The sequence below is a fragment of the Paramacrobiotus metropolitanus genome, unplaced genomic scaffold, assembly GCF_019649055.1.
Source record: "Paramacrobiotus metropolitanus isolate TYO unplaced genomic scaffold, Prichtersi_v1.0 Parri_scaffold0000089, whole genome shotgun sequence".
NCBI lineage: Eukaryota > Metazoa > Tardigrada > Eutardigrada > Parachela > Macrobiotidae > Paramacrobiotus > Paramacrobiotus metropolitanus.
Genome location: NW_026570309.1, coordinates 238,521 through 265,358, shown reverse-complemented (window position 1 = coordinate 265,358; position 26,838 = coordinate 238,521). Strand labels below are relative to the sequence as shown.

At 42.7% G+C, this 26,838-nt stretch overlaps 6 protein-coding genes and 1 long non-coding RNA gene across 11 annotated transcripts; 4 read left to right on the top strand and 3 right to left on the bottom strand.

Annotated features, from left to right (window-relative positions):
* Window positions 1-189: 189 nt before the first annotated feature.
* LOC129596415 (uncharacterized) lies at window positions 190-2,452 on the bottom strand. The gene is made up of 3 exons (XM_055493689.1): window positions 1,765-2,452; window positions 695-1,684; window positions 190-589 (listed from the first exon to the last, which is right to left on the bottom strand). The coding sequence occupies exons 1-3, from the start codon at window positions 2,110-2,112 to the stop codon at window positions 440-442; spliced, it is 1,488 nt and encodes a 495-aa protein (XP_055349664.1). The 5' UTR covers window positions 2,113-2,452; the 3' UTR covers window positions 190-439.
* A 256-nt stretch (window positions 2,453-2,708) lies between these two features.
* On the top strand, window positions 2,709-6,619 carry LOC129596412 (uncharacterized). Of its 2 annotated transcripts, none has more exons than XM_055493686.1 (4): window positions 2,709-3,125; window positions 4,189-4,699; window positions 4,943-5,791; window positions 6,206-6,619. In XM_055493686.1, the coding sequence occupies exons 2-4, from the start codon at window positions 4,349-4,351 to the stop codon at window positions 6,425-6,427; spliced, it is 1,422 nt and encodes a 473-aa protein (XP_055349661.1). In that variant the 5' UTR covers window positions 2,709-3,125; window positions 4,189-4,348; the 3' UTR covers window positions 6,428-6,619. The 2 variants fall into 2 exon arrangements, with proteins under 2 accessions (XP_055349661.1, XP_055349660.1); XM_055493685.1 differs by having other exon boundaries at window positions 2,709-3,240.
* Window positions 6,620-9,805: 3,186 nt separating this feature from the next.
* Window positions 9,806-14,287, top strand: LOC129596411 (uncharacterized). Its single transcript, XM_055493684.1, has 4 exons — window positions 9,806-10,217; window positions 11,638-12,252; window positions 12,488-13,333; window positions 13,789-14,287. Exons 1-4 carry the CDS (start codon window positions 10,164-10,166, stop codon window positions 14,041-14,043), a joined length of 1,770 nt encoding a protein of 589 aa, XP_055349659.1. The 5' UTR covers window positions 9,806-10,163; the 3' UTR covers window positions 14,044-14,287.
* Window positions 14,288-15,286: 999 nt separating this feature from the next.
* On the top strand, window positions 15,287-16,068 carry LOC129596400 (ubiquitin-conjugating enzyme E2-22 kDa-like). Its single transcript, XM_055493673.1, has 2 exons — window positions 15,287-15,649; window positions 15,754-16,068. The coding sequence occupies exons 1-2, from the start codon at window positions 15,287-15,289 to the stop codon at window positions 16,066-16,068; spliced, it is 678 nt and encodes a 225-aa protein (XP_055349648.1).
* A 675-nt stretch (window positions 16,069-16,743) lies between these two features.
* On the bottom strand, window positions 16,744-20,412 carry LOC129596379 (sex peptide receptor-related protein 2-like). The gene is made up of 4 exons (XM_055493644.1): window positions 20,137-20,412; window positions 18,073-18,210; window positions 17,734-17,995; window positions 16,744-17,668 (listed from the first exon to the last, which is right to left on the bottom strand). Exons 1-4 carry the CDS (start codon window positions 20,334-20,336, stop codon window positions 17,156-17,158), a joined length of 1,113 nt encoding a protein of 370 aa, XP_055349619.1. The 5' UTR covers window positions 20,337-20,412; the 3' UTR covers window positions 16,744-17,155.
* A 356-nt stretch (window positions 20,413-20,768) lies between these two features.
* LOC129596377 (uncharacterized) lies at window positions 20,769-23,069 on the bottom strand. 4 transcript variants are annotated; one of them, XM_055493640.1, is made up of 5 exons: window positions 22,861-23,069; window positions 22,699-22,786; window positions 22,390-22,545; window positions 22,071-22,332; window positions 20,769-21,997 (listed from the first exon to the last, which is right to left on the bottom strand). In XM_055493640.1, exons 1-5 carry the CDS (start codon window positions 22,877-22,879, stop codon window positions 21,506-21,508), a joined length of 1,017 nt encoding a protein of 338 aa, XP_055349615.1. In that variant the 5' UTR covers window positions 22,880-23,069; the 3' UTR covers window positions 20,769-21,505. The 4 variants fall into 4 exon arrangements, with proteins under 4 accessions (XP_055349615.1, XP_055349617.1, XP_055349613.1 ...); XM_055493642.1 differs by having other exon boundaries at window positions 22,699-22,834; window positions 22,920-23,069; XM_055493638.1 differs by having other exon boundaries at window positions 22,699-23,069.
* Window positions 23,070-23,180: 111 nt separating this feature from the next.
* Window positions 23,181-23,769, top strand: LOC129596382 (uncharacterized). Its single transcript, XR_008691420.1, has 3 exons — window positions 23,181-23,210; window positions 23,333-23,411; window positions 23,537-23,769. It is a non-coding gene; the product is annotated as an uncharacterized LOC129596382 (long non-coding RNA).
* Window positions 23,770-26,838: the final 3,069 nt, after the last annotated feature.

Sequence of the window (26,838 nt, the reverse complement as noted above, 5' to 3'; positions counted from 1 at the left end):
TTACCTGTACAACTTTTCCCAAAAATCCGCATGTAACATTAAGGCTGGTAATGTTGACAGCTGTAGTAGATGAACCGTTTTGTTTATTTTATTTGTAGTAGTGCTTTCTAGGTCCACACTTGGTAATGATATTTGGATGATGCATTCTCCATAGATAATTCTTTTTTTTTATTCTTTTCATGCTCTCAATCGGTTTTTCATGCTCGCAGTAAAACATTTTAGAACAAGTCATCAATAGAATGCTGAAGTGGCATCGATCCACGCATTCCATACAACACTGGGTAAAAACAATTCAAATACCGGTAAATACCAGCTAGCATTTTTGCATCAACAAAATCGAACATGTTCCCCAGACTTTCAGTTTATCTCTTGTCTTTTTTGGTTAGCCTATCGTCGGAGAAACCGGGATAGAGTCTATGGAAAGGACCTTTATGTTCGTTTAATACTGGTCATCCTGAATGAAATGCCAGTAGAGTATAAACAGCGTCACATTCCGCAGCGATTCGAGAGGTATGCCCTTGAGAGGGTTATCCATTAATGTTGCTGTGTCCTTAAATCGCGGATCACCTCTTTGCCACAGCTTCAGTACCTGCGTAATGAATTGTTTAATCGAAAACACCCAGAATTAACATGGACATTACTTAATCTCACAATTTTCAGAACTGACAAACACTACGGTTATTCCGTACCGCACCTGAGATGTAATAATATTCTGGGATGGAGTAGGATCTGACAGCACGTTTTTCAACGCCATTAAACATGCGGAGGTGTCGGAATACTTCCAAGGTTGCTCCCAGCAGAGGGATGGACAACACTTTTCCAACAAACCCAGTGCTGACTCCATTGGCACTACGTTCTGTGTGGCAATAACGCTTTTCTCAATATTCACATGTTTATACAGATCCACCCAAAAACAGAAGGGCCAACCAATGTAATACAGATAATCATTTGTGTCGCTTTCCAAACCGTTCAGGCAACACCGGCACGTTCCTACATCTATGTACGGCAATCCCCGAACCGTAGTCTTGTGTAGAACCAGTTTATCACACACCTCCGCCCATTCTGAACGAAACCGCAGTGTCCATGAATCAGAGAATACCAGGATATCATTAGCCCAAACGTCCAAATTTGACAAGACGATCACCGGGATTCGGATTCGCTTAAATTTCAGTATGCTGAAGAGTATCCCAAAGGGATCACTGGGAAATCCGAGAAAAGTGAACAGAATTACCTTGGTACGACGACTGATGACCTGTTCTAAAGCCATGAGGAGTGCATCGTTATGGTACGCGCGTTTACTTAAATTGAGTTCAATGTGCGAGCCCATCATCTGCTTGATCAACCAAGACCAGGTTTTGCAAACCAGGCGGCAGCTCACTTGTTCCCGCAGTTCTAACAACTGGAAGATCGCACGAAGCAACTCGTCAGGTAGAGAGTAAACACGGCGCTTGTCGCTCTTGAGCAAAAGTGACGAAACGCCTCCACGAACGTGCTTCTGAAGCGTCCGTCCGCTGGACTGTCCTAATTCGCGAAATATGTCAGTTATATCGTCAGGAAGATCATTCAGCCGACTGACAATATGACGCCGCGACGTTAACAAGGAGCCCGCACCGCGGATATTTTTCCAACTCACCACAAAACCATCTCGCAGCAAGCGGCTCCGCATGGCGCGGAAAAGCGCATCCTACACAGAAATTGCGTTGCGAAGTCATTCCTATCATCATCATTGTTTTACAAAGCCAGGACACAGGAGTATGATTTTACCAGTTCATTTTCTGAAAATTTCCGTTCGGAAGGTGAAATATAAACAAAGTTTCTGCTTTTTTCCACGGTGACCAGCCAAATGTCTGCCACCCCTAACAAATTCCAGCGCTGAAAATGGTTGACGGTAAACGGTCTCGCCAATCTCCTCAGCTGCTCCGAAAGCATCTCCGCAGCTGCTCCGAAAGCTGTTGCGTGTGTTGGCGATATCGTCGGTGCGGTTCTTCCTTGACGTTCTGTACAGCCTCTAACCGCACAACCTCCTCCGCGGCTGTTTCTTTGCGCTGAACTTTGACAGTCACAAAATGGCGGTGAAGGCGGCCGGTAATTGTGGCAGCGTACCAGCGCCATGCATCCTGCTCCGAAGCTCGCACGACGACTTGCACCGCATCCCCGATCTGAAAGATGTCATATCGTCGTTTCTTCGGCGCACATTGATCAAACGGAACGAGATCCGCGCGATGCTCTGGATAATCGAAATCCACAATAAAACCGCGATGAGGATGGATGTCGATGATCATGCCATGACGAACTGATCCGTCGGTTTCATACACGTCCACGGCGCCGCGAGGCCAAATACTATTACGACGAAAACGTGCACATCCAAACATCTTTCATATCTCAATGTTAATTTTCCATGTTGTACTATTCTTCATGTTAAACTTGAGGTTTCAAGCAGATTTTTAAGCGTTTTTCGGTGTATACCGCGCTTAACGTTTCGTACAAGTAAAACGTACAGTACGCTGTACACACGTCTGACGTGTTTTTGCATGCTTCGTAGTTCGTATGTATTACTACTGGAAGATTCCATAGCTTGTGCTGCAAGCAACATACTGAAGGAAACGGATCGATAAAGTACGCAGCCGACTCCACAAGCTTGCTGATTTGACGTTCACGCGTTTCTACCGTACTTACAAAGTTACAATCATTAGGGTACGGGTATTTCTCCATGATATCCGGCTGCTGCAGAAGCAGTTTTTGATTTGTGAGGTATCACTTTGCACTTTATCTCTTCGTGGTGCTCTCTGGTGTTACTCGTATTTTCCGCAACACCACCATATGGCTGAATTTGCTTTCCTATAAGATTTGGGAATGATACGTGCCGCTGTGCATATTATATAATAGTTCTATGTCAGCTGTTCTGCCAATTTGCCAAATGTGTGCGAATCTACTCTTTACAACTGCTACTTCTGATTAAGATTATCGACGGCATTAGACAATTTTATTTAAGTAATTGATACACTGTGACGAAATTCTCTGATTTCTGTGCAGCGGTTGCCTTCAAATTTGTTGGCAAATTACATAATTATTGTCTGCTGCCATCAGTGCCATGCATCGTGTACAGTTGCTACAGTACATCTTACGTTAGTGAACGCGTAACGGAACATCGATATCGGTTGTGGGCTTTCTAAATACCGTATGCTAGTGAACGTGAACTTCCAGTTTTCTTTGAATTTCATGTTTCCTTATCCTGTCATCGTAAGTGAGCCTTCAGCAGGCATTCACGAATCTGCGAAAATTAATATCTATATGTACATAACTAACGTAAAATGCTGGTACTGTGGTTAAAGTGTGGTACATACATATAAAATGCTGGCGAATGTTTCGAGGTTATTCCAGAACCAAAAGCTAAAGATACAGTGGAGTAAACATGTCTGGCGTGCCATTAGGCTAAAATTTAACATACGTGTAAATGTGGGAAGCAAGCCTTGTCCCTTTTATTGGATACAGCAGTGCTTTTCGAAATTCGAATATAATAATTATTGTGTACTGCTATTGCGTAAGTTCTGTTTCGAAATTAATTACGAATATAATTTTCAGTAGTTTTGTTAAAAAAATTTGGATCTTTTTGTTCGTGTTGTGCACGTAAAAGGCTAAAAGCGCATGTTTAGAAAAAATGAAATGCTAATACTGTGTGACGTATAGAATCGGATAGAAAAGCAAATAGGCATAGCAGCCAAAATCACCGGAATAAAGGTAAAAGTATACAAAATCCTTTTAGATTTAAAAAAATATTTACTTGCAGTCGTTGCAGATTATACCGATGTTTAATACAGTCTATCGTACGGTACGACCAGAACCGCGTTTCAGTAGTGGTAGGTCGTCGTTTAGAAAGAACGGACGCTGCCTTCGTTAAAGTAGGGTAGGAATCTTGCATTTCGTTTATTTCGTTCTGCATTAATTTGAACTACCAGAGCATGGTTCTGGCAGTACATACAAAAAAGCCGGGCGCTGAAGTATTCCAACAGTGCAGTACAATACACGTAATATACTTGCTTCAACATTATCTGACTTTTGAAAATTATGACTCTTTGTATCAGTATTTTGATGTAGGCATTCTGTTAAAACATAATGTAGTCTATTGACCAACCACAGTAACTGATAAATTCTACAAAAGGTTTTATTTCGCATTTCATATATATTTAGGCAGTATCTGAAGAATCCTTGCAGAAGAGGTGGAGCACGGCAAGGTCTTCCCTCTGGCCACGATCCATCGTGTCTTGCAGTTAATTCGGAGATAGATCGAATTCTCCAACCGAATTTGACTGGCGAATTGTCCAACCGTCCGCCGGCCTGGTATCCTGCCATGGGCGCCTGCTTGAAGATGACCAACGGTTCTCCGAATAATAAGCTCGCAGTCGTCCCGGTGCACTTCGACTATGTGTTGCTGACCGAGACAATTTCTACGAACCAGCTACGCATGTGGCCTTCGGAGGATTCTCTGGAATGCCGGGTTGTAGCGAAAATCAACTTTGTCAAGAGGTTCTTGCAGTTGCCTACAAAGCATCGCCGCAATTTCTCACTAGATTTTCCGGATTCCAACAATCTTTTTAGAGAAATCCTCAATAAACGGCAAATTGTCCCGGTTTCTCTGTTTGAAAACAAATTTGTGTACATCCAGCAAGAAAATTCGCAGCCGCTGTTACTGACTGATTGGGCAAGTGTTCGTACAACCCAAAAGGCTGGGACATAGCCGTCAATCTCCTTTGTAATTTTCTTCGGAACGTCGAGAATTTTTATTAAGATTTTCATTTTTCCTTCGATAGCATACTAATGACAAAAACATTCGCCAATATTAAGTAAACAACAGTTTTGAAATTTAAATTTAAACATAAACATGTTTTTGTTGTACAACAAAGCTAAAACAAATATTTATCGTAATCGCTGTTTTATTTTTCAGCGGGGCATCTGTAAAGAGATGTTAACCCTGTCATTAGTCCACAGACGTCAATTGGACAATGCCGGCAGCCGTTTATTTGCAACAACTGAGATCAGCTACTCCGAGGTATCCCATTTGCCTCCAGAATTGTTATCCAGCACATTCCGCATGTTGGACGTTCGGGACCGCACACAGCAGCGTCGTGTCTGCCAACTATGGAATGCCATTTTCCTTGCGGAAGAAGCGCAAGAAGTCAGAATTATTTTCGACCCATTTAGCGGTTCCTGTGGTAGTGATCCGCAGTATAAGTTCACCGTCACCGTGCTGAAAACCGTGAAGGTATCCACCCGGTGGCTTATCATTCAGAAAGCACATCCCGATGTGCAAACTTTCCAATACTGCTTTTTGGACAGCCCCTGTTTACAGTCGTTGGGGCACGCTTTATGTCAGCAGCCCGTTGGGAAGAAACGTAAAATTGTTTTCTACAGCTTCCTCTGGCTGGCCGACGGCTTTACCTGTGATTGCCCGGTCAAATATTTGGCTGACAAGTGCCAACAGCTGGCGCCGGTCTGCAGTATGGTAATGTGGAGACAATGTCGGATCTGTTGTGATAATTCCCTGTACGACGGTCTTAATTCCTTATACTACAAAGTTGCCAGCGAGGACCGCGAGGTGTACGGATCCAGTTACGGCGATCTCCCACTGTATAATGGGGCACTCAATCCCGCGTCCAGCAACATTTTTGGCGACCTGCTAGACATCATTGACAGCAATCTGCCGGTTGTTGGGCCGGATCTGACAACGTTGTCCGAGTGGATAGACGTTGTAGCTGCGCTGCCAGATGGTTGGGGGTGGAATGGAATTGTTAATGTGAGGATCGTACCGCAGTGTACACATGTGATGCACCTATCTGTACAATCGAGGACTAAAAAAGTAGAAAGTCCGGCACCGCTCGTCAAAAGTTAAATAGCAGTATCAACTTACCATTAGAGTGAGACAGGATCAGAGCCAATGCGCAGGGATTTCAAGCACTGGGCTCGAACATACAATAAAAACCATTATTGCACATCATAGGAAGCATTTTCTCCTCTAGTTTTTCATTATAAATGTGCACATTTTATTAATCATTTGTCGCAGATGGGCACACTGCACAAGATCGCGTGTTGTATCTTTACAGCTCAAGTAGCGAAATTTCATGGCGAATGCATGCTATGAAAGCAAAGTTTCAGACTGCACTCACTGATGTATGAATTTCATTTCGATTGACGGTTGTTCGCTTTGTAGGATGTAAGGAATTACTGGTTTCGCGATCCGCGATCAAAAGAAAGTGAAGAGAATTGGCTGGATTTTCGGCATCGACGCTGCGGCTGGGACATAACAAAAATGCCAAGGCCCGCGTTGTACGCATTGACCCGCGTAATGATTTTGCGCAAGCGGGCTGGAATGAGGGAGAAAAACGCAATCGCGCTTGCTGCGCGTTTTAAAAAATTTATAAAAATGGGTTAGAGCCGGGTAAAATGGTAATTACTGCAAATATCAAGTGGACATGCCAGAAGAATGTCCGTGCTCGGTAGTAATAAGGCTGTTTACAAATTATTATAAGATGCACTCTGTTTATTTTCGTTCCAATTTTTGGGGTACGCGCTGGTTAGTACAAATGTTTTCAGCAAATGCAGCAACATCGGTTTTCGAGTTAGAAAGAATATGTTTAGAATACATCGTAACTGCAAGATTCATGTACAGTACTACAAAGCAGATGTAAAGAACAGGCAGCGTTTAACCGAGAAGTCATCAAATACAGAACGCCGAAATATTATTCCATACAAAAGCACGGTCGAAAATATCAGCAAACTTAGTTTTATGTGCTGTACATCAACAAAATTTTGCATTTTTGCAATTAAATTATCTAGTTTCCCCTTTTATGGTACATTGTCGGAGTCATCGCGACACATTTTATGAAAAAAAAACACTTTATTTTGCCAGTAATGCAGAACCTTCTGAATAAAATGCCAAAAGAGCATGAACAGGCGTGACACACTGGCTTGTCACTGCTCCAGTACCTGCACAAAGAATGGTTCCACCGGCAGCAATCACAATTTACATAGCGCACATTTTGAAACGTTTGTCAGTTTGTCATGACATAATCTCCCCGTGGTCAGAACTGGCAAATACTACGTTAATGCCATGTTCCATAACTGTGATAAAACGGTTCTCTGTGATGGACTCAAAACAGGCCCTGTTAGCACATCATCCAGTGACCTTAAGCATTGGCACACTAGCCGCATGAACGCGAACGCCTTCCAGTAGAAAGACGGGTGAAGTCCGGTAGAAAAGTGTCTGAGTTCTCTTCTCGGCAAATGGTGAGGTACAAATGCGGTATGAGCGCCGAGCGAGAAGAGAGGGTAGTGGGTACTTCGATATTTACGAAAAACGGAACAGTGGATTTTTACGAAAATTCGGAATTTTGTTATCCCGCATTTTATGTTTTCATCATTTAAAATTTCTGTTGAGAAAACTTATTTTCGATTATCGCGCTATTAGAAAGACTGCTGCGAAATCAGGCAGAACAAAAGTATGTGGCAGATGCAACCGCCCAAAGATAAAACTACTAACAGAGCCTGGCAGAAAGATTCGCGACGTTTCGCTGGCGTTTCGCTGGCAGAAAGATTCGCGACGTGACAGGGGAGCCTCGTTCTACTGCGTTTTTGAAGCAGAGATTAAGTCTAGCTGTAGTGAAAGGAAACGCCGCTGCTGTGTTGGGTACTATGAATATGCGTCCTAGAATGTCTGATGGCAATAACGATTTTGGTTGTTTCTTTAACGTTTAAATTTGGATCATTTTAAGTAGTATTACGCGAATGCATATTTTGTAATATCGATGGCCTTTGCCGAATAAAGATACAGAGCCGGACGTAAGAAAGCAGGCAGAAAAGCTACCTTTACATATATGTAAAGGCCATATATGTAAAAGTTACTTTTCTGTCAGATCACATCCACCTTATATGACCTTTAGGAAAAGGTGGATGCGATTCGGCAGAGTGGTGCGATTTCATTGAACAGTCATAATACCCTGCAGCACTACGTCTACCTCGTACAACGTACACCACAGGAAAAAGCTTAACTTTTATTTCATGACAGCTGCACTCCCGACAACTGTGTCAACACAGTTGCATCAACTTATATACCACATCAATATGCATGCTCGCACAACACGCTCATATCGCATATAGCCACAAAGCTATAAAAACACACGCACCAATCTGACCACTGCACATCCGCTCCTGCAGGCCAGATTAGTCCTGCCTTCCTCTCATTCACACTTGACCATCGGTCACAAACACTCATGCATATAAATGCATAACACCATAAAGACATAAATGTCCTGCACAAATATGATCATAAATGATACAGCTCAGACTCGGCACAAACACGACCGTAAAGATACATACAGCCATGCAATCCACGCTATCCAGTGTTCATGATCGTACACCTCCACGATCGTAACAACAGTCACCATCCACCCGTCCACCTTTCTGCCGGCTACGTATTGCCGTCTATAAATGCAGTACGTAGTGGCATTGCAAATGTGTTGTATGTTGTACACCATCCTGAGCAATCGCCATAACGCCTTCGGATTTTTTATATGATGTTATATGCATGTCCGTCCGTTGGACTGTCGTAATTTGCGCAATGTGTCAGTTATATCGCTAGGAAGATTGTTTAGCTGTCTGACGATATGCCAGATATGGCGACGCGATATGAGCAAGCCCATGGCGGAGCGGATCTGTTTCTTAATGTCCACGAACGGATCTCGCACGAAGGGGTTTCTCTGGGCGCAAAAAGGCGTATCCTAAAGGAGAAATTGCATTGCAAAGAGAAATCGCAAAACTGCATGCCACCATAGTTTTCCCTTTACCAAATTATCCTCCGAAAATTTACATTCGGAAGATGAAATATAAACAAAGTTTCTGTTTTCTTCAACACTGACCAGCCAGATCTCCTCCTCCCACAAGCAATTCCACCGCTGAAAATCTTTGTCGGTTAACGGTCTTGCCAATATTTCCAGGTGTTCCGACAACGGTTGACAGTGTCGGCGATATCGTCGGACCGGCTCCTCATTGACGCTTTGTACAGCATCGAACCGCACAAAGTCTTCAACCAAACTTCTTCGCGCTGGACATTGACAATACAAAACCTATGGAGAAGTCTGCCGATAATTGTGGCGCGATACCAGCGCCACGCATCCTGCCCCGATGTTCGCAGTACGACCTTCACCGCACCGTGGTTCTGGAATTCATAGTTTCGGAGTTTCTCCGAAATGCGTTTCTTCGAGAAACCCACAATAAATCCGCGATGGGAATGGATGGGTGTCGGTGATCATGCCATGACGAACGGATCCCTCGGCGCTATGTACGTCCACGGCGCCGCGAGCCAAAGACTGTTACGACGAAAACGTGCACATCCAGACATCATTCAGACCTCAATGTTAACTTTCCATGCTAAAGTGTTCACCATGTTAAACTTAAGGTTCAAGCAGATATTAGCGTTTTTCGGAGTGTATCACGCTTAAAGAACTGGAAGTACGTGCGCTGACGTCTTTCCAACTCTTTGCACGTATTACTACTGGAAGATTTTGTTGCTTGTCGATACAATTCGATTTAATATATACACTTATACAGTATGCCTCTAAAAAAAGTGTACGAGTAAATGTATCTATATTTATTAAGCAGTAACTTGTGTCTGCATGCATGTAAAAAGGAAGCGGATCGATAAAGTAATACGCAGCCGAGCTATCAATTAAACGGCAAGAAAACCAACTCCGCACGCTTACACTGCTTACAATCGTTAATACAGAGCACGAGCGAGTTCTTGCATAATGCATACAGTATCTCTGCAGCCTCTGCTACCGTTATACCATGCACGCGTACACTAGTGCACAGGATATAGAGATCCATGATTTCCGGTTGCTGGCGAAGGCGTATTTTATTTTTTCAGTTTTTACTTTGCACTTGATCTCTCACTGCATGGTGCTTCTCTAGTGGTATTTTCCACGGGACTAGCCCGTTTTGGCTGGATGGATATTTTGCTATAAAATACTGTAATATGGACGACATGTGCCGATATGCGTGTGTTAGCTGTTCTGTATCGCTACATCAACATGTACCTCTGTATAACTTGTACAAATGAATCATAATAGCGAACGCGCAATATAACTTGGATATCGGCTGAAGAGTTCCTAAAAATGGTAGTAAACCTCCAGTTTCGTTTGAATGCCGTGCATCATGGTCCTGTCCTTGTAAGTGAGCCTTCAGCGGCAATTTACAGAATCTGTGGAATAATTTCAGACGCAGATGGAATACTACGAGTAGTACAAACCAAAAGTTACAGATATAATGCACTGGAGTAGACGCATTTAATATGCCATTAGACCAGTCAAAGTTAATATATCTACCATTAGAAATAAACCTTGTCCCTTTTATTTTGCTATAATATTGCTTTTCGAAATTTGAATACTACATACTATAGAATAAGCCGCTCTTTTAATTCCGAATTCGAATATGATTCCAAGGATTTTGTCAAGAAATTCCCATCATTATGTTCGAGCTCGGCGCGAGAAATCGTGCGTTTTCAGAAAAAAAAGGCAAATATGTACAGAAGCGGAACCGTCAACGTGTAGAATGACAAATGTATATATCTATACATAGTTCGTAGGTATGAAGTACAGAAGTGGCAACCAAAATCGCCGTATAGCGGTACGGGTATAAAAAGATCTCCAGTATAATAAAACTTACCAGGGCGCGGTCACCGGCTCCCGGCTGCGAAAAATTTTATTTTTTGCAGGAAGACAGAGTAGCTCTTTGGTATGCTTAAAAAAATATTTTCATCGGCCATGGTGAAGTGGGCGGCGCTAAATTTAATTCCTGTGGCATTAATACATGCAGCACTATTTATTGGGAATACCGTATCAATGTAGCCTAATGTGTTAGAGGTTGGCATAAGTGATTTAAGTGGTCCGAGCATTTCTAATCGTCCTAAAATTGGTGCTGTTAATAATAGAGAAGAATTTATAAAATTGTAAAACTGGTAAGTAGTGAGAACGCGTATTGTATTTGTGCCAACATGTGTATGATATTCTACCGTGCGCGGGACGTATTCCATTTTCCCAATACATACTACTCTAATACTGTATGTAATTTTTCTCGGTGGTTTATTTTACACTAGTAATTTTTAGAAGAATTATGAAAATCATCTGACTACCGGTTACACGCATTTGTGAAAACAGAAAACCTCTGACATTGTACGATACACTATTACGGTATTCCTTTATTACATAGTATGGCATGTATTACCACTGGGATTTAAGTTTGGCCACGCCCACTCAACCATGGCCGATGGAAATATTTTTTTAATCGTACCCAAGGATTAATTTGTCTTCCTGCAAAAAATGAAATTTCTCGGAGCCGGGAGCCGGTGACCGGGCCCTGGTTAGATCACATTAACAGTTAGCGAACCGCACTCTTATAGGGTAATAGTACAGAATGGACTGTCGATTAATAACTTGCCAAGCGCGTAGCGTTACATCCATTATAAGAGTTTTAGAAATTATGTTTATCATAATATCTTGTTCTACAAGTTAAAACATAAGGTAAAATATTGACCCATCGCAGTAGCAGAGGTTTCAAATAATGTCTCATTTATCATTTCATACATTCTAGACTGTATTTGACGAATCCTGGCGAGGCGGATGGAACACGGTGGAAGTGCGAGACCCTAACGGTATTTTTCGACGCGCAGCGGTGATCAATGTCCAGAAGGACGGGCATTTCGTGGTGGATTTCGGATATCCTGGCAGGCGAGCGGAAGTGGTGGAGCATGGCAAGGTCTTTCGCACTGATCATGGGCCACCGCCGTTTTATTCGGAGATGATGGATGTGCTGATTCGTGAATTTCCCACCCACCCGCCGGCATGGTATCCTGCCATGGACCTCGTTTTGCAAATGAACAGTGCTTCCCCGAATGATGCGCACACCGTCGTTCGGGTGCAGTTTGACAATGTACTGCTGACCGAATCCATTTCCACAAAACAGCTGCGCATACGACCTTCTGAAAATTCTATAAAACGGCGAATTATAGCCAAAAACCACTTTGTCAAGAGATGTTTGGAGGTGCCTGCAAAGCGTCGCCGCGAATTTTTATTAGATTCTCCAGATTTTCGCCATCTCTTCAGAAAAATCCTCAGCATGTGGCAAATCTTCCCGGTTTCTTTGTCTGCAAAAAAATTGGTTTACATCCAGCAAGAAAATTCTGAGCCGCTCTTAGTGGCTAGTTGGGCAAGTGTTTGTGCATTCCCAGAAGGCTGAGAAATGACCGTCGATCTCATTTAATTACTTAATCTGTCTTCGTGACGTAGCAAATTTTTACTGATATCATAGATATAATTACGAATGATTCTATAAAATTAAAATTTACACTATTTTTCTGGAGTAGGTAATACATACTATTTGAAAAACGGTTCACGTTTTAGTAAGAAAGTCAAACAATCAGTCAGTCGCCTTAATTTTCCAGGATAACATCTGTAAAGAATTGTTAAACCTATCGCCAAACCTGCGACATCTGGGGAATTACACCGACAGGAATTTATCCATGACAACGGAGATCAGCGACGCCCAGTTATCCGTGTTGCTTCCAGAATTGCTATCCAGTACTTTCCGGATGCTGGACTTTGTGGACCGCTTACAGCAGCGCCGCGTCTGCCAATTATGGAATGCCATCTTCCTTGCCGACGACGCACAAGAAGTCAGGATAACGTTTGACCCTTTAAGCGGCGATTCCTGCAATAGTGATCTGCAGTACACGTTCACCGTCTGCATGCTAAAATGCGTGACAACATCCAACCAGTGCCTGATCATTCAGAAAGCACGTCCCGGTGTGCAGACTTTCCAGTATTGCTGTAAGGACAGCCTCTGTCTGCTATGGTTGGAGCAAGCCCTGTGCCAACAGCCCATTGGGAAGAAACGCACAATCGCTTTCTGCAGCTTCCTCTGGCTGGCCGACGGCATTGTGTATGAGTGCCCAGTCAAATATTTGGCCGACAAGTGTCAGCAGCTGGCGTCGGTTTGTAGCACGGTGATGTGGAGACACTGTAGGATCTGTTGTGATGACGCCATGTACGACGATCATATTTGCCTATACCATAGTAGTACAAATGAAGACCGTGAGGTGTACGGGTCCAGATACGGCGATCTCCCGCTGTTCAGTGGGATAGTCAATCCCCTTTCCAACGACCTTTTTTGCGACCTGCTGGACATTATTGATTGCAATTTACCGGTTGTTGGACCGGATCTGACGGTGTTGTCCGAGTGGATTGACGCGGCGCCGCCCAGTGATTCGGGATGGAATGCGATTGCTTATGTAAGGAGGCTTATGCTTATGTATGTGCTTATAAATGACTGTTGCACTACTTTATACATATATATCCGATGTACCGGTACACATACTATATAAATATGCGATGCATCCGTGCAATCTAGGACTATAAAACAGGGCAGCCGGTCCACTGGATAGTATTATTAGCACAATAAAAGGAGCATATACAATGCGTAGACTGTAGAGATTCCCTCTCTGCGTTCGAATACAGAAGCGCGTTCAGGAGAGCCTTAAAAAAGCATCTTTTGGTTCTACTCGCACATTGTAAGCACTTCTTACGCAGCTTTTAGAGAAGGGAACACTACTGCACAGTATTGGCTGCACGTTGCAGCTTTACCAGCGCAATATCAAAATTCACCGAAAATGCACGTTATAAAAACACCGTTTCAGACCGCACTCACTATTGCTATAATTATTTCAAATTTAACGCGTCTTTGTAGGCTGTTCGTAATTACTGGTTTCGGGATCCGCGGTCAAAAGAGAGCGAGCAGAACTGGCTGGATTTTCGGCATCGTCGCTGCGGCTGGGACATAGCCAAACTACCAAGGCCCGTGTTGTACGCGCTGGCCCGCGTCATGATTTTGTACAATCGGAGAAGAATGAAAGGAAAAAGTCGGCTATATGTCCCTGCTGCACTCTCCATAAACGCTAACGCGATTGCTGCGCGTTTGAAAAAAATTGTAAAAATGAACTAATGCCGGGTAATTACTGTCAATAGTACTGAATACCAAGTGGACCTGCCGGAAGAAGAGGAGTGTCCGTACTCCGTATTGATAAGACTTGGCAAATTCGAGTTTAATAAGATGTACATAATAAACTCTGTACTACTGTGTGTATAATATCGTGGCATTTTTGGGTTTGCGCGTGTTAATACAGACAAACGTCTTGGCGAATGCAACTACCCCGGCTTTTCATGTCAGAAATACATCGTACCGGCAATCCTGCATGTTCATATAAAGTGTAAAAAATAATAACGAACGTGCAGCGTTACCGAGAAGCCATCAAATGTAGAACGCCGAAGTACCGTACCATTCCATCATTTCCAGCACGGTAGAAAATACCAGCAAACTTATTTTTACATCAACAAAACTGAATTTTGTTTTAGATTAAATTATCCAGTTTCCCCTTTTTTGCATACATCGTCGGAGTCTTTGCGACACATTTTATGAAAAGAACCTTTATTTTGCCAGTAGTGCAGATCTTCCTGAACAAAATGCCAGAAGAGTATAAACAGCGTGACATTCCGCAGCGAATCAAGAGGAACACCGTTGAGAGGGTTATCCATCAGTGATGTCTGGTCATTAAATCGCGGGTCACCGGATTGCCACTGCTTCAGTACCTGCATAAACAATAGTTCTATGTCAAACCGACAGCAACCACAATCTAGCGAACTCGTATATTATATTATTCTGCTAAACGTTTTGAAAATGTTTGTCATTTGTTATGGCAAAACCTCCTCGTTGTCAGAGCTGATAAATACTACGTTTATACGTTGTCCCATACCTGTGATAAAATGGTTCTCTGTGATGGACTCAAAGCAGGCCCTGTCAGTACATTTTCCAGTGACCGCAAGCACGCGAAAGTGTCGGCACACTCGCTTTGGGTAATGTGTCCACAAAGGGGAGGGCAGTATTTTTCCAGCAAAGCTAGTATGTGTAATGAGGCACATCGAGTTGGGCACTACTGCTATGATGTCATAATGCCATGACTTACGAATAATCAGTAAAGTATAACGTGCCTTAATCTTTGCTGGCCCTTTTGGCCAACGTTGTGAGACAACATAAGCTCTCTCACGTTTATTTATGCCTTTAACGACGTTCAGCTTTACCTTGTGCAGCTTTCATTAGCATTTGAATTACATCAGCATAGCATTTGGATTTGAAATTGGAAATATTTCTGATGTGTTGTATAGGTTAATGCTACAACTTGCTATTCGAGATGGCACTTTCGGATGCCGCAATAAGCCGTCTGTCTGTCGAACTGGCCAATATGACCAAGGAAACTGGCCGCAACCACGGCGTCGTATTCTGGGAGATGTTTGAGAACCGCATGGAAGCTCTAACGGGAACCATCGCTGCGCCGGCAGGAACAATCTATGAAGGCGGTAATTTTCTGCTGGATATCAAAATTCCGGAAAACTATCCCCAACGACCGCCGATTCTACGCTTCATGACCAAAATATGGCACCCCAACATCTGCCCCAACACCGGACGGCTGTATCCCCGCTTCTGTACGACATGGTGCGAAAGTATGACAATTAAGACGCTGCTGATGTGTGCTCGCCGTTTGCTCAGTTCACCGGTAAGATACTCGTAAACATAATGATAAAATTTATGTGTCTTATACTACAATGCCGCACATTATACAGGCTCGGGTTGTTAATGTTTTTTCCGTCGATTATGTAGCTTTTGGGCGATCCTGTCAATGCCGTCCTGGCATACCAGTTCATTAATAACCGGAGCCAGTTTAATCTTACGGCCCGGTACTGGCTGCGAGTGTACGCTAACGGTAACGCTGCCGACTGCACGGAGTACACGGAAATGGATGGCAAAGTCGCGCAGCTGGTGGAGACGGGATGCTGCGATGCGACGGCAGCACGGGATGCTTTGGCTTTGGCGGAATGGGACGTCGCACATGCGTTTGAAAGTCTGTTTGGTAGCCCTCAAATGGAGGATCTGGACCAAGAATTGGCCATCCAACAAGCGTTTACGTTTGAGTGATCTGATTAGTTATGATTAGAAGTTCCAAGAGCAACGTAATGTGTTCCAAGTAATGTGCTTTAGTCCAAGTGTGTGTGTTCCAAGAATGCGTTCCAAGTTCCAAGTAATGTGCTTTAGTCTTTTATACCAATTAATATCCTTGTCAGACAATGTACTTGATTTTCTGTACAAACGTACAATCAAACGAGAATTTCTAGCTTATGAAGTGTTTCCATTTTGCTAACAAATATGTACAGTAATATCATGGGTCAGGATATACGATAGCGTGTTAAATATCCTTTTTTTTCGATTATTGATCAAACATGAACTGTATAAAAAAAACATTCAGATTGCACAAGATTATACGCGATCTCTCAGTTTCTTTCTGTGGTAGTGTTGCATGTTAACTGAAAGCCAAAGGTCTTCGGCTTACCCAGAATACTTTAACCATTATCAGTGTTTGAGTAGTAACAAGAACTTACTATAGGTAGTAAGTACTTGGTAGTAACTACACCATACCACAATTAATAAATACTTAGCGCTTCGAATTCGGGACGAGGCCTAATAAGTTACAAAAAAATTAAAGGGTAATGGATTATGGAATTCTGCCTTCGATTTAGCTACAGAGCACTCCACATTACGTAGACTTTTATTCTTCTAACTTTCAGAAAAACGAACAATCGAATGAGGCCGATGCGTTAGCGTAGTTTATCAGAGTTACAGAAGTTGTAGTATCATCAAAACTTTTTCTGAGCCGGACACCAGCATCCTGCCTAGCCGGACGGTAACATCCGTAAATTGAAAACCCCTTCCCCAGTTCCTTTTCAATCGGAATTGATGCATACTATGTATAATTTTGATACTCATACAAATTGCACTGCAGGCTAGCTTAAGAAAGTAAGTATGTACATATTTGGAAGCCGCCGGTGGAGGTGCAAGTAAGTACGTGTACCCGTTGAATGTTCGCTAAAGTTTCGTATTATCCGTAGTCGTATTTATAACCGAGCTGCACGAAGTTGCTTGTTCTACATAAAATAACAAACCCTTAAGCTTTTTCCAGGTTTCTGTGAAATCTGTCGACTGCAGGTATCTTTATCTGAGCTTGGATTTAACTGGGGAGAGTGTATGGGCCACTTGTAGATGTTGCTTGGCGAATCTGCGTCGATTCCTCTTGACCACGAGACGATGCATTCTTCCACAACTTTGTTTTTAGTAACACTACCGTAAAGGTCGCTTTCACTCCCTTGCGGAATTTCGTACTAAATGCGCAGTACAGATAAAAGTTGATGGAATACGGAATCAGCATTATGACATCGGCAGGACGCCACACCACGTTATAACTCTGGTAATTAACAAAGCAGAAGGGATATCGCGACAGCCGCCCCAGGGTGTCATTGACCGCTTGTGGAAGCCTGCATATCAAATACACCGAAACGGCGGAAATCAGAAGCGGTGCCTCCATTTTCTGTTTGGCTCGATGTGGCGCTTTAGTGGTTCCCGGTTTCCTGAGATGCGAGTCGGCTTGTAGCCGGACAGTTTTGCGGCGATGGTTGATGACTTTGTAAATGATGGTTACGTTGCATATCAGAAGAATGCCGAATATGACGAATGTCTCCACCACCTGCAGATCATAATTTCTTTAATACAAATAAATCCAAACTAGAATAGTACAGAAGTTTGTTGTACTCCGTAGAAGATTGATATGGCGTTCCAGGTTTGCAAACTTTGGGGCAGCGATGGCTGGAAGGCCAGTGATGTTTCGGCATCGAAACTCGGAATGTCAAGGGTAGCCAGCAAATAATACTGGGCGATGGCCTTATCAACGCACGCCACGGTTCCATACAGGAAGCAAGTTACGACATTGATCCGAGAAACTCTGATGGAGATTGGCTGCGACAGAGGTTTCACGACGGCACGAAACCGCTCGACGGAAAACACCACCAAAACCCTAATTATTGTTTTTTTAATCAGGTAATAATAACAACCATTTTTTCATTACTTATTTCACATTGAGAGAGCTCTTACCAATCCGCGAATCTTGGGAATCCGCTCTGTAACCAGATGTATAAACCTTGTACATAGTCGTTAACATAATCAAAAATGTAATTGCTGTTGAAAATGTCCGGGTTGACTACAAATATGTACTCCGGAAGATGTATCCACCTGTAAAATTTAAAAACAGCTATTTCCTTGTACTAAATTATTCAGTCGTACGGTCATATATCTGCATATAAAGTGTACTACTGCTGACCAGTGAGAAACCTTGACCGTATAATAGGTACAGTACAATCTGTACATACTGTCACGATTCTCTGTAATAACATGTTGAAGTTATTACAAAGTCCTCAACTATGCCGTTTATGCCTACACTTACAGTGTCAAAAGATCACCAACCGCTACTGCAAGCAATAAAACGTTTGCACTTTGTATTTGTGCATTTCGTGATCGAATGACTCCAAAAACAGTGATAGTTAAACAATTTCCAACCGTGCAGAAAAACAATAGAATGGGATAACAAATGGTAAAACTGTACTCCGAGCGTTCTTGGCCGGTGGTATCATTGCTCTCTTCTGTCCAAGGGCACCCGTATTTTGGTGTACTAAAGCTGACTGTAGGGAGTGCCTCCATTTTTAACCACACGCCAAATTACAAAGTCATAGTTAGAAACGTACTTAACTTTACGTCAGTCCTTCTTTGTGCAGTTTTATAAAACAAAAAACTTGATTTATAAAACAAAAAACTTGATTTAGTAACGCAATAACAAGCATAGCAATGTATAAAAGCATGAATAATATCAGCTCAAGAAAAAATCCTTCCCACCGACAAAACTAGGAGCATTTTCATGCGCGATAATAACTTCGAGTAACTATACTGCATCACCACGGTCTCATCATAAAATACTGTTCCAGTCGTCAGGTCTCGTGTTCAAGTTAAAGTACTCGGGAGAGGTCTGCTTAATTATGCCCGAACGTTCATTTGACGGCCTGTCCACTGCTGCAGTACAGCAGCGGGATACCAGGATGCGATGTTTTATCTAGGCGTGGGACTGTCACCACTCACCGACCGGTATCACGTGGGGAAAACGTGCTTATCGTCCTAAATGCATACCGCTGCATTTGTGTACGATGACCTTTGAAGGGTCTCGTAGGGTGCAAGTTATTACACCGCTAGTGTGCTTTATTAATATTTGATGCATTAACCAATCACCTTAGCCGATATTGCGCAATATACTCCCTATGGGACGGCTATTAACATTGCTACTGTCATTAGTACGAGTACTGCTACGGCCGCACGTTGCACAAATTTTATACTGGGCATAGGGAATTAATTTTTGCGCAGTTGCGCCCGGTTGCCCGGCTTACTTAACTTTCGGATACTGCATGATTTTATTTGCATGCGCTGGTTTTGCTGTATCTAAGCTCGTACTTGGGTACCTTGTTACAATGCACTGCCTCGATCGCCGGCGAAGGGTCATTTCTGTCATACATATGCGGTAACTACAGGTAGACCCTTTTTATTACGATACCGCCTGTTGAAATAAGTAAGAACTACAAAGTATAACTTACACCTTCAGAAACAAGACTCAGTTTTCAGGAAAATGAAGTTTAATACTGTAGATACAGTCTTGAACATTAATACTGTACAGAGTAGATACAGTCTCTGTACATTTTAAAATTATTAATACTTCGCTTTGCCCATTATTTCAATCACTTCCCTTGTACGGACCAATATATTAATCACCCGAAACTTAACTTTTGACGTGCAGGCCTTTTTAAAAAATATTTTTTTAGATTCTCATAAACAGATATTACAATTCCTAAGAACATTTATTAAGAAAAACAGAACGTCAGAAACAGTTAAAAATTCGAACACAAATTTCGGTAGCCATCACAAGACTACCGGCTCTGTTAACATCTTTGTCATAAAATTAACCGGCGACCAGCACCGCTCTTACAAAAACGTTTCCATTAAAAATCTGTATCACTCAATATCTTTTCCCAAAAAAAAGAGATGGTTTCATCTGAGAGTTAGACCGGCTTTTTAACGGGCGGAGTTTCTCCGCTTTTCTTCGCGTTGCGTCCCACGCACCTTATCACGCAGTGTAGTGAAGGGAATTTTATGCAGCTTCGATGCAGCACGCAGAGAAAAGACTCCATCCTGAACTCGTTTGACAGCGAGATTAATACGGCCTTGCTTGTCCATAAATTAAAATTAATATGTAGTACAACAAAGCAGATAATATAAAAAAACTTGCACGCGGAGAAGGAGTAAAATACTAAATTATGCATGAAAGCTCGGCGGTTCTTGATAATTATTAATAAAATTCGTTATGCGGATTTGAACACAATATTGCATATTGTGCGACTGGAATACATACTCAGTCAGTGCGAAGACTGCATTACAGTCAGCTGTAAATGTTCATGTAGCCGCCCGCCCCAAAAGGCTGTCAGTTCGGTAAAGTGATTAATATATTGATCCCTAAAGCGGTACTGATTAAAATAATGGGCAAAGCGAAGTATACATCCTGTATAATGTACATATGTATACCACTATCAACTACTACCGAGTACCACTAATACTGAGTAGTGAGTTTGCATCAGTGTAAGAATACGTTGCATTTTTTTATCAGGCATTTGATGCTCTATTCGTAGAGGAGAGCTTTATTTTATTTTTTCGCGTCTCTTGCAGAAGCACAGAGGATAGTCTGAAAACACGCGCTGTTTAGAAAGCGATAGGGAAAACCCGTGTTGCTATGGACCTACGATGATTTCCCAGCCGATGTCATAATTCGAAAATCGCCCCACGGCTGCACGACTCTTCAAATCACGGATTCTCTTGCAACTTTTTTTGGATGACTTTTAATACCAATCTTTTGGTAGTGGTAAGAGAATACCTGGCGACTAGCTCGCTGACGTTTAGGCCGTTAACGACGCTTCCTTCGGCTTTTCTCAACAACCGTTCACTTCCATTCTTTCACTTTACATTTTTAACAACAGATAACCGGCCTTCATGTGGCTTCCCGACACTTGAGTTGAATGTCGCTTGCAATGGAAGCCAAATTTGATTTTACATCTAAACCCATTTTCCGGCCATATCCTATTTGCGCAGCTGAATGAAAGAGCGCAGACAGAGGACAGAGATAACCGTCGGCCGGCTGAACTGACCAATTTGGCCAAGGAAACTGGCCGCAACCACGGCGTCGTATCTTGGGAGATGCTTGGAAATGTTGAACTCTAACGGGAACCATCGTTGCGCCTGTCGGAACTATTTACTAAGGCGGCAATTTCCTGCATATTTAAGTTCTGGAAAACTATCTGCAACGAACGACAGTGTTCCGCTCATAACCAAAATCTGGCATCCCAACATCTGCCCATCACTGGAAGGTTGTACTTGTATCTTGGTTTCTAGTATCTACACAGTGTACTGGTAAAAAGTGTAGAGCCTAATCAGCTTATTACTATTCCGTGGACGAGTTACTGGTAACAGTGCCAAGAATAATCGTCCCAACTGATGAACCTCCATCACCGCCTTCGGAAATACGAGAACAACAAAACCGACAACTGGACTTCAGTGTGCGTCTATACAGATTTGTGCACTGCTGACGAAATTTGCTACTGGATGCATAGTAGACGCAAAATGTAGCCGAATAATCCACCCAACTGATAATCTGCACAATATCACGGGCACCGATGTTCTCGGCTTCGGTTAGGACCAAGGTGCAGTACGGTGGACGGCTGGCGATTTGAGCAAACTCGTAGCCCACAAAAGGCAGTTGGGTGACCAAGTATAATACCAGACTGCCCAGCACGATGTGGTTGGCATTTTCTGTTCGAGAACTTGCACGGTAAGACAACGTTCTTCTCGTGCTTTTTTGATGTCTCCGCAAGACGAAGATCAGCACCCCGTTAATCAAGAGTAGCAACAGGCGTTTGGAAATCAGCATTATTGTCTACAAAATCACGCTGTTACAAGTAAGTACTGTAATTATAATTAATTAAAAGCGGCTGTTACGCTTTCTGTACTTCAGCATTCGCTTGCAGAATGCTCCAGGTTTTCAGCGAAGGAACAGCCAACAGCATCTCGCCCTCATTGCCATTGTACGTTGGCGAAGTCCACCAGTAATAAAATGTCCATAAATAATTTAAGGAAAATGCTGCAGCCAGAATTAAAATAATGGCTTCTTTTATTACCGCGCATTTCCAGGCTGAAGATCGTGTTCTGGAGAAAACTTTTAGCGGCCGCATTGTGCTGAATAATCGTTCGCAAGCAAAGATTATTAAAGTCCTACAATATCAATCATGCGCATTTTTCAGTCGGCACAGCAAGTGAGAAAACCCTTACCAATCTACAAACTGAAGAGCGGTACTTCCCAGGAACTCAGCAAAGCCAAATGACTGGGAAACCGCCCAAGGATACGTTGCTTTATCCGCATCATACGGAAACCCATAGAAAATGGCTGCCTCCAGCAACAAACAGTACTCTGGGAGGAGAGGCCACCTAAACACAAACAGAATCGGATTTTAAAATTCGTAACAGATTTAAAACTCACAAATCATGAACAATTAAAACATCAACGATTATTGTTGTTAACTGTTACGATAAGCGGTACATTATAAGATTATACGGATATAAACGCATTATACGGCTTACAGTATACATAAATTTCCAATGGCTGCTGCGATCATATACACTGCCGTGGAGGTTTTCCGTTGTGATGGATCATTTAAAATAGCAGCGACTGTAAAGATACTTCCGATGGTGCAACAAAAGAGAAGAACTGGAAAAGCTACAAGATACAATAACATAATGTACCCGGACTCGAGCGTGTCATCGGACATGTTCAGACGAAGAGCATTTTTCCAGTCACATACACCGGTCGTGAAGTTTTCATCAGCAAAATCCTTTAGCGAGTGCGGCATTTTTTATCTTGAAAAAAACTTAGACTTTCCAGAGGATTTATCGAATCGCGCCTCAAAATTACCGGCAAACCTAAAAGCCGCAAGCGCCGTCAAGCTTTCAAGGAGCGCAAGGTAGACGAGATTTCTAGTATAATTGTATAATCATTCCAGATCATGATTACTTTCATCGTCTGTTGTAATTGCCAATTAAACAGCCCCAGGTGTCTGTAGGCTTTCAACTCGCTTTTCAAAGTTGATTTCCCGGTAAGAGTTATGTTTTTCTCTCGGTAACAAAACAATGGCCAAAGTCAGATTAGGTGGAAACGAATCTGACAGGTGGGTTGGAATAGAATTACGAGTACTGTATTAATATCGATTGTCAATAGTCATTAGGCATGACTTCCAACGGAGCAAGTTATCTTCAATGCTGATTGGCGAGTTTCGTCAGTTTCTCTGCGATTAACGGTAAATACTGAAAAAGAGTATACAGTTTTGCGCATGAACGCGAGTTTAGGAGGAACATAAATAGGTAGTGCATGCAACGAAGGCAAGTTTAACGACAACCAAGAAGACACCCCGCTTTTTTTCAGCACTGGAAAACAAAGCTACCATGCATTGTAAACTACCAGCATTTCATGCACTGCCTGGAGTCGCAAATTAAATGTCAGTATTTGACGACTTTGCCGCAATGTCAGCACCGGTAAAGCCTGCTGTTGATGTATGTTGCTGAGTTTGAGCTGAACCAGGCCCAACCAGCTAAAACCTGGTTGACCTTTCCGCTGGAAACCGATACGGCTGAAAAAGGCGCCGATGGGGGAATCGAACCCCGGCTACGTCGTTAGATCCGCGTAGGCAGTACCACTGCACCACGGCGCAATACGTTGAAATCCTTTGAAAGATTCGACTACCTGAAAATCTCATTTTTTTATACAGGTATAGCACGTATCATCTTAATCCCAAACAGAATAATGTAGAAATTTATTGTACCCCGTAGAAGATGGGTACTGTTTACCATGCTTGCAAACTCCGAGGCAGCGATGGTGGGAAAGCAGTGATATTTCGGCATCGAAACTCGGAATGTCCAGCGTAGCTAACAAATAATACTGGACGATGGCCCTATCGATACAAGTTACGGTTCCATACAGGAAACAGGTTACGACAAGGATCCGGGACACTTTAGCGGAGATGGGCTGTGACAAAAATCTCACAACGGCACGAAACCGCTCTACGAAAACACCACTAAAACCCGACGTCAATGGTTATTTGATCGAGAATGTTATAAACTAATAAATAATCCATATTTAATTAAGCGGAGTACTTACCAATCCGCGAATCTTGGGAATCCGCTCAGTAACCAAATGTATCTGTATAAGCCTTGTACGTAGTCGTTAACATTATCGAAAAGGTAACTGCTGTGGAAAATGTCCGGGTCGCCTACAAACAGGTACTCAGGAAAATATATCAACCTGTGAAAATCACTGTAATTATGCCGTATTATTGTATTGAATTATCCAGACCTGAATTCGAGCTAATGGTTAACGTTATATGTATCGCTGATAACACATCAAAATCTTCTGCCTTCTCTGTAAAAAATCTCGTTTTTTCAAAACTGTATTTGTACAAAACGATCTGCATTAAAAATATTTGAGATTTTGAAAAGCTTTTTCTTTCGATCGTTTACTACCCTGGTACTTGAAAAGATGATTATGTTTTTTTCATTTTTTTGGAAGTACTACCGTATAGTATGTTAATTAATAATATGCCTGCCCGCTACAAACTTTCGCTTTTTTAAGTATGTAGCTTGATGCCTCTGTGCTTTACATACAATCATTGCCGCGCGTTCTATGTACATTAGTTATATGCTACTTGTAGTACTTGTAATTGCGGCAGCATGACACAGTGCGAGCTTTTATGGTTTTGTTAACGCCAGGTTAAGAAAATTAACAACATAATCGCACTAGTGCTTCTACTCGTAGGTATATTACAAAATATAACTACTTCCAGCATGGCAGCAGATACTGTCACCGTTCTCTGTATCTCTAATTATTCTTCGAAGTTAGGACTATGCTTACAGTGTCAAAAGGTCACCAGCTGCTAGTGCAAGCAATAAAACGTCGGCACTTTGTAACCGTGCACTTCGCGATCGAATGGCGCCGAAAACTATTGTATACATAAACAATTTCCAACGGTGCAGAAAAACAATAGAATGGGATAGCAAACGATCAAACTGTACTCGGAGCGTTGCTGCCAAATGGTTGAATAATGTCTTTCCAACGAATTACATAGCAGTCCATGCAAACGAACTGGACGCTTGTGCGGTTTTCACCTTAAAATACCATAACCATACAATTATCAACAAAGCCCGCGTTTTAAATTTATGTTAACTGCAGATATTCGAAACTGTGGTATACTTACGAAACTGTGGTTGTTAATTATGCACTGCCGTTTATATTACCTATAATAACAGTGTGACTGTCACCTTCCAGGAAAAACGTTCTCACCGTTTAAATAAAAACCCCTGCAGTTACTTTGGATGACCTTTCAAAGGTATCATAGGGTGCATAATATCACAGCGCCAGTGCGCTTTATTGATGCACTAGCCAACCATTTTAACAAAAATGACGCTGAATAACTTTTGAAATGAGCCGGAAATGTACAATTTAATTTGCACGAAATCGAAAAATCGTGCGCTCTTTCGAAATCCCCTCGGTCGCACGACTCACATTACTCATAGCGTGATTGTTTTGCCACTGTTTTAAACAAACAGGAGCAAAAAAACAGAGAAACTAAAGAACAAAAACAAGAAAGTTCCTGTTGTATCACTGCAATGCAATTTGACCCGCTTAGAATTGGGTGAAAAACAGCCGCGGGTTGGGTTAATCACGGCGTGCGTCCGAAAAAATTTTGGCAAGCCGGTTTTCTCAGTGGACCAGCGCTACCGCTTTCGCCGTATCGACAGCAAAACCACTTACGGTGATTTGTTTTTATTGATTGACTTGCACTGGTGATTCAGGCAAATGCCATCCGCTTACAGCCACGTGAACGTTTGTCAAAACAACCGTCCAGGTAGTATAAAAACTCCGCATCTCCTGGCAGTCGAATCCATCTGGCCATCTGTGATTGCTTTGACAAATGCCATTACTTTTGTAAGTTTAATTGCCGCACGATCTGTGGTTTCTCGAGACCCTCCGTTTGACCGCTAAAATTACAGGAAAATGAACCGTTTCTGCGCTGCTGCTCTCTGCAGCGTGCTGGTGTTGGCCGCGGTGGCCGTGGACGCCGCTCAGAAATGCGAGAAGATCAAGATCGACACGCAAGTTAATCCCTCCTTCAAGAAACAAGGAGCCGCCGGGCAGTCTGCGTAAAACTACGATGCGCTGGTCAACAAGGAGGTCACCTGCAAGAGTGCCGGCGACTGTCCCAAACCGGCCGGCTCCTTCAAGTGCGTCGCCGGCGAAATCGACATCCACAACTGGAGAAATGGGGACATTGTCGATCTGGCCAAGTTCAAGCAGCTCAACATCAAGAAGAACACGAACGGAGTCATGTGCTGCGCCAAGAAATGAGCTGGCCTGACACATTCTGATTAGGTATAGATATATTTATTATTTCACAGACTGTGACTGGTTGCCGGTTGTATAATCTAATGAATGCTGTTGCATTGCCTCAATGCTTACTGTGGTCAGCGATATTCGCCGATGATTCCCTGTGGGATGGCTCTTAATATTGCTACTCTCAATGTGGTCGGTCATTTTAAAAAATACTACCAGCTACAGATGTGTGCGTGATCATGACGGAACACTATACCCTATGTGATAAGCTGATCGGCCTGATCCATAATATCACACTGTGTCAACGTTCACTTAACAAACTCGGCATCTTCTTCTTCATT

What these genes read in the sequence shown, in the direction of transcription:
- LOC129596415 (XM_055493689.1), bottom strand. Translation starts at nt 2,112, where the DNA reads ATGGCGCTGGTACGCTGCCACAATTACCGGCCGCCTTCACCGCCATTT. An exon ending in AATTTTCAGAAAATGAACTG is followed by an intron (nt 1,685 to 1,764) that starts GTAAAATCATAC and finishes ATTTCTGTGTAG; the next exon opens with GATGCGCTTTTCCGCGCCAT. An exon ending in AGAATATTATTACATCTCAG is followed by an intron (nt 590 to 694) that starts GTGCGGTACGGA and finishes TTCATTACGCAG; the next exon opens with GTACTGAAGCTGTGGCAAAG.
- LOC129596412 (XM_055493686.1), top strand. Translation starts at nt 4,349, where the DNA reads ATGGGCGCCTGCTTGAAGATGACCAACGGTTCTCCGAATAATAAGCTC. An exon ending in CGCTGTTACTGACTGATTGG is followed by an intron (nt 4,700 to 4,942) that starts GCAAGTGTTCGT and finishes TTTATTTTTCAG; the next exon opens with CGGGGCATCTGTAAAGAGAT. An exon ending in GGTGGAATGGAATTGTTAAT is followed by an intron (nt 5,792 to 6,205) that starts GTGAGGATCGTA and finishes TTCGCTTTGTAG; the next exon opens with GATGTAAGGAATTACTGGTT.
- LOC129596411 (XM_055493684.1), top strand. Translation starts at nt 10,164, where the DNA reads ATGGTAGTAAACCTCCAGTTTCGTTTGAATGCCGTGCATCATGGTCCT. An exon ending in TGCATCATGGTCCTGTCCTT is followed by an intron (nt 10,218 to 11,637) that starts GTAAGTGAGCCT and finishes CATACATTCTAG; the next exon opens with ACTGTATTTGACGAATCCTG. An exon ending in GATGGAATGCGATTGCTTAT is followed by an intron (nt 13,334 to 13,788) that starts GTAAGGAGGCTT and finishes GCGTCTTTGTAG; the next exon opens with GCTGTTCGTAATTACTGGTT.
- LOC129596400 (XM_055493673.1), top strand. Translation starts at nt 15,287, where the DNA reads ATGGCACTTTCGGATGCCGCAATAAGCCGTCTGTCTGTCGAACTGGCC. An exon ending in GCCGTTTGCTCAGTTCACCG is followed by an intron (nt 15,650 to 15,753) that starts GTAAGATACTCG and finishes TCGATTATGTAG; the next exon opens with CTTTTGGGCGATCCTGTCAA.
- LOC129596379 (XM_055493644.1), bottom strand. Translation starts at nt 20,336, where the DNA reads ATGCATAATTTAGTATTTTACTCCTTCTCCGCGTGCAAGTTTTTTTAT. An exon ending in TCACTACACTGCGTGATAAG is followed by an intron (nt 18,211 to 20,136) that starts GTGCGTGGGACG and finishes TAAATTTTACAG; the next exon opens with GTGGATACATCTTCCGGAGT. An exon ending in CCATATCAATCTTCTACGGA is followed by an intron (nt 17,669 to 17,733) that starts GTACAACAAACT and finishes TATGATCTGCAG; the next exon opens with GTGGTGGAGACATTCGTCAT.
- LOC129596377 (XM_055493638.1), bottom strand. Translation starts at nt 22,967, where the DNA reads ATGCCGCACTCGCTAAAGGATTTTGCTGATGAAAACTTCACGACCGGT. An exon ending in ATTGGAAATTTATGTATACT is followed by an intron (nt 22,546 to 22,698) that starts GTAAGCCGTATA and finishes GTTTGTGTTTAG; the next exon opens with GTGGCCTCTCCTCCCAGAGT. An exon ending in GCTCTTCAGTTTGTAGATTG is followed by an intron (nt 22,333 to 22,389) that starts GTAAGGGTTTTC and finishes TTGATATTGTAG; the next exon opens with GACTTTAATAATCTTTGCTT.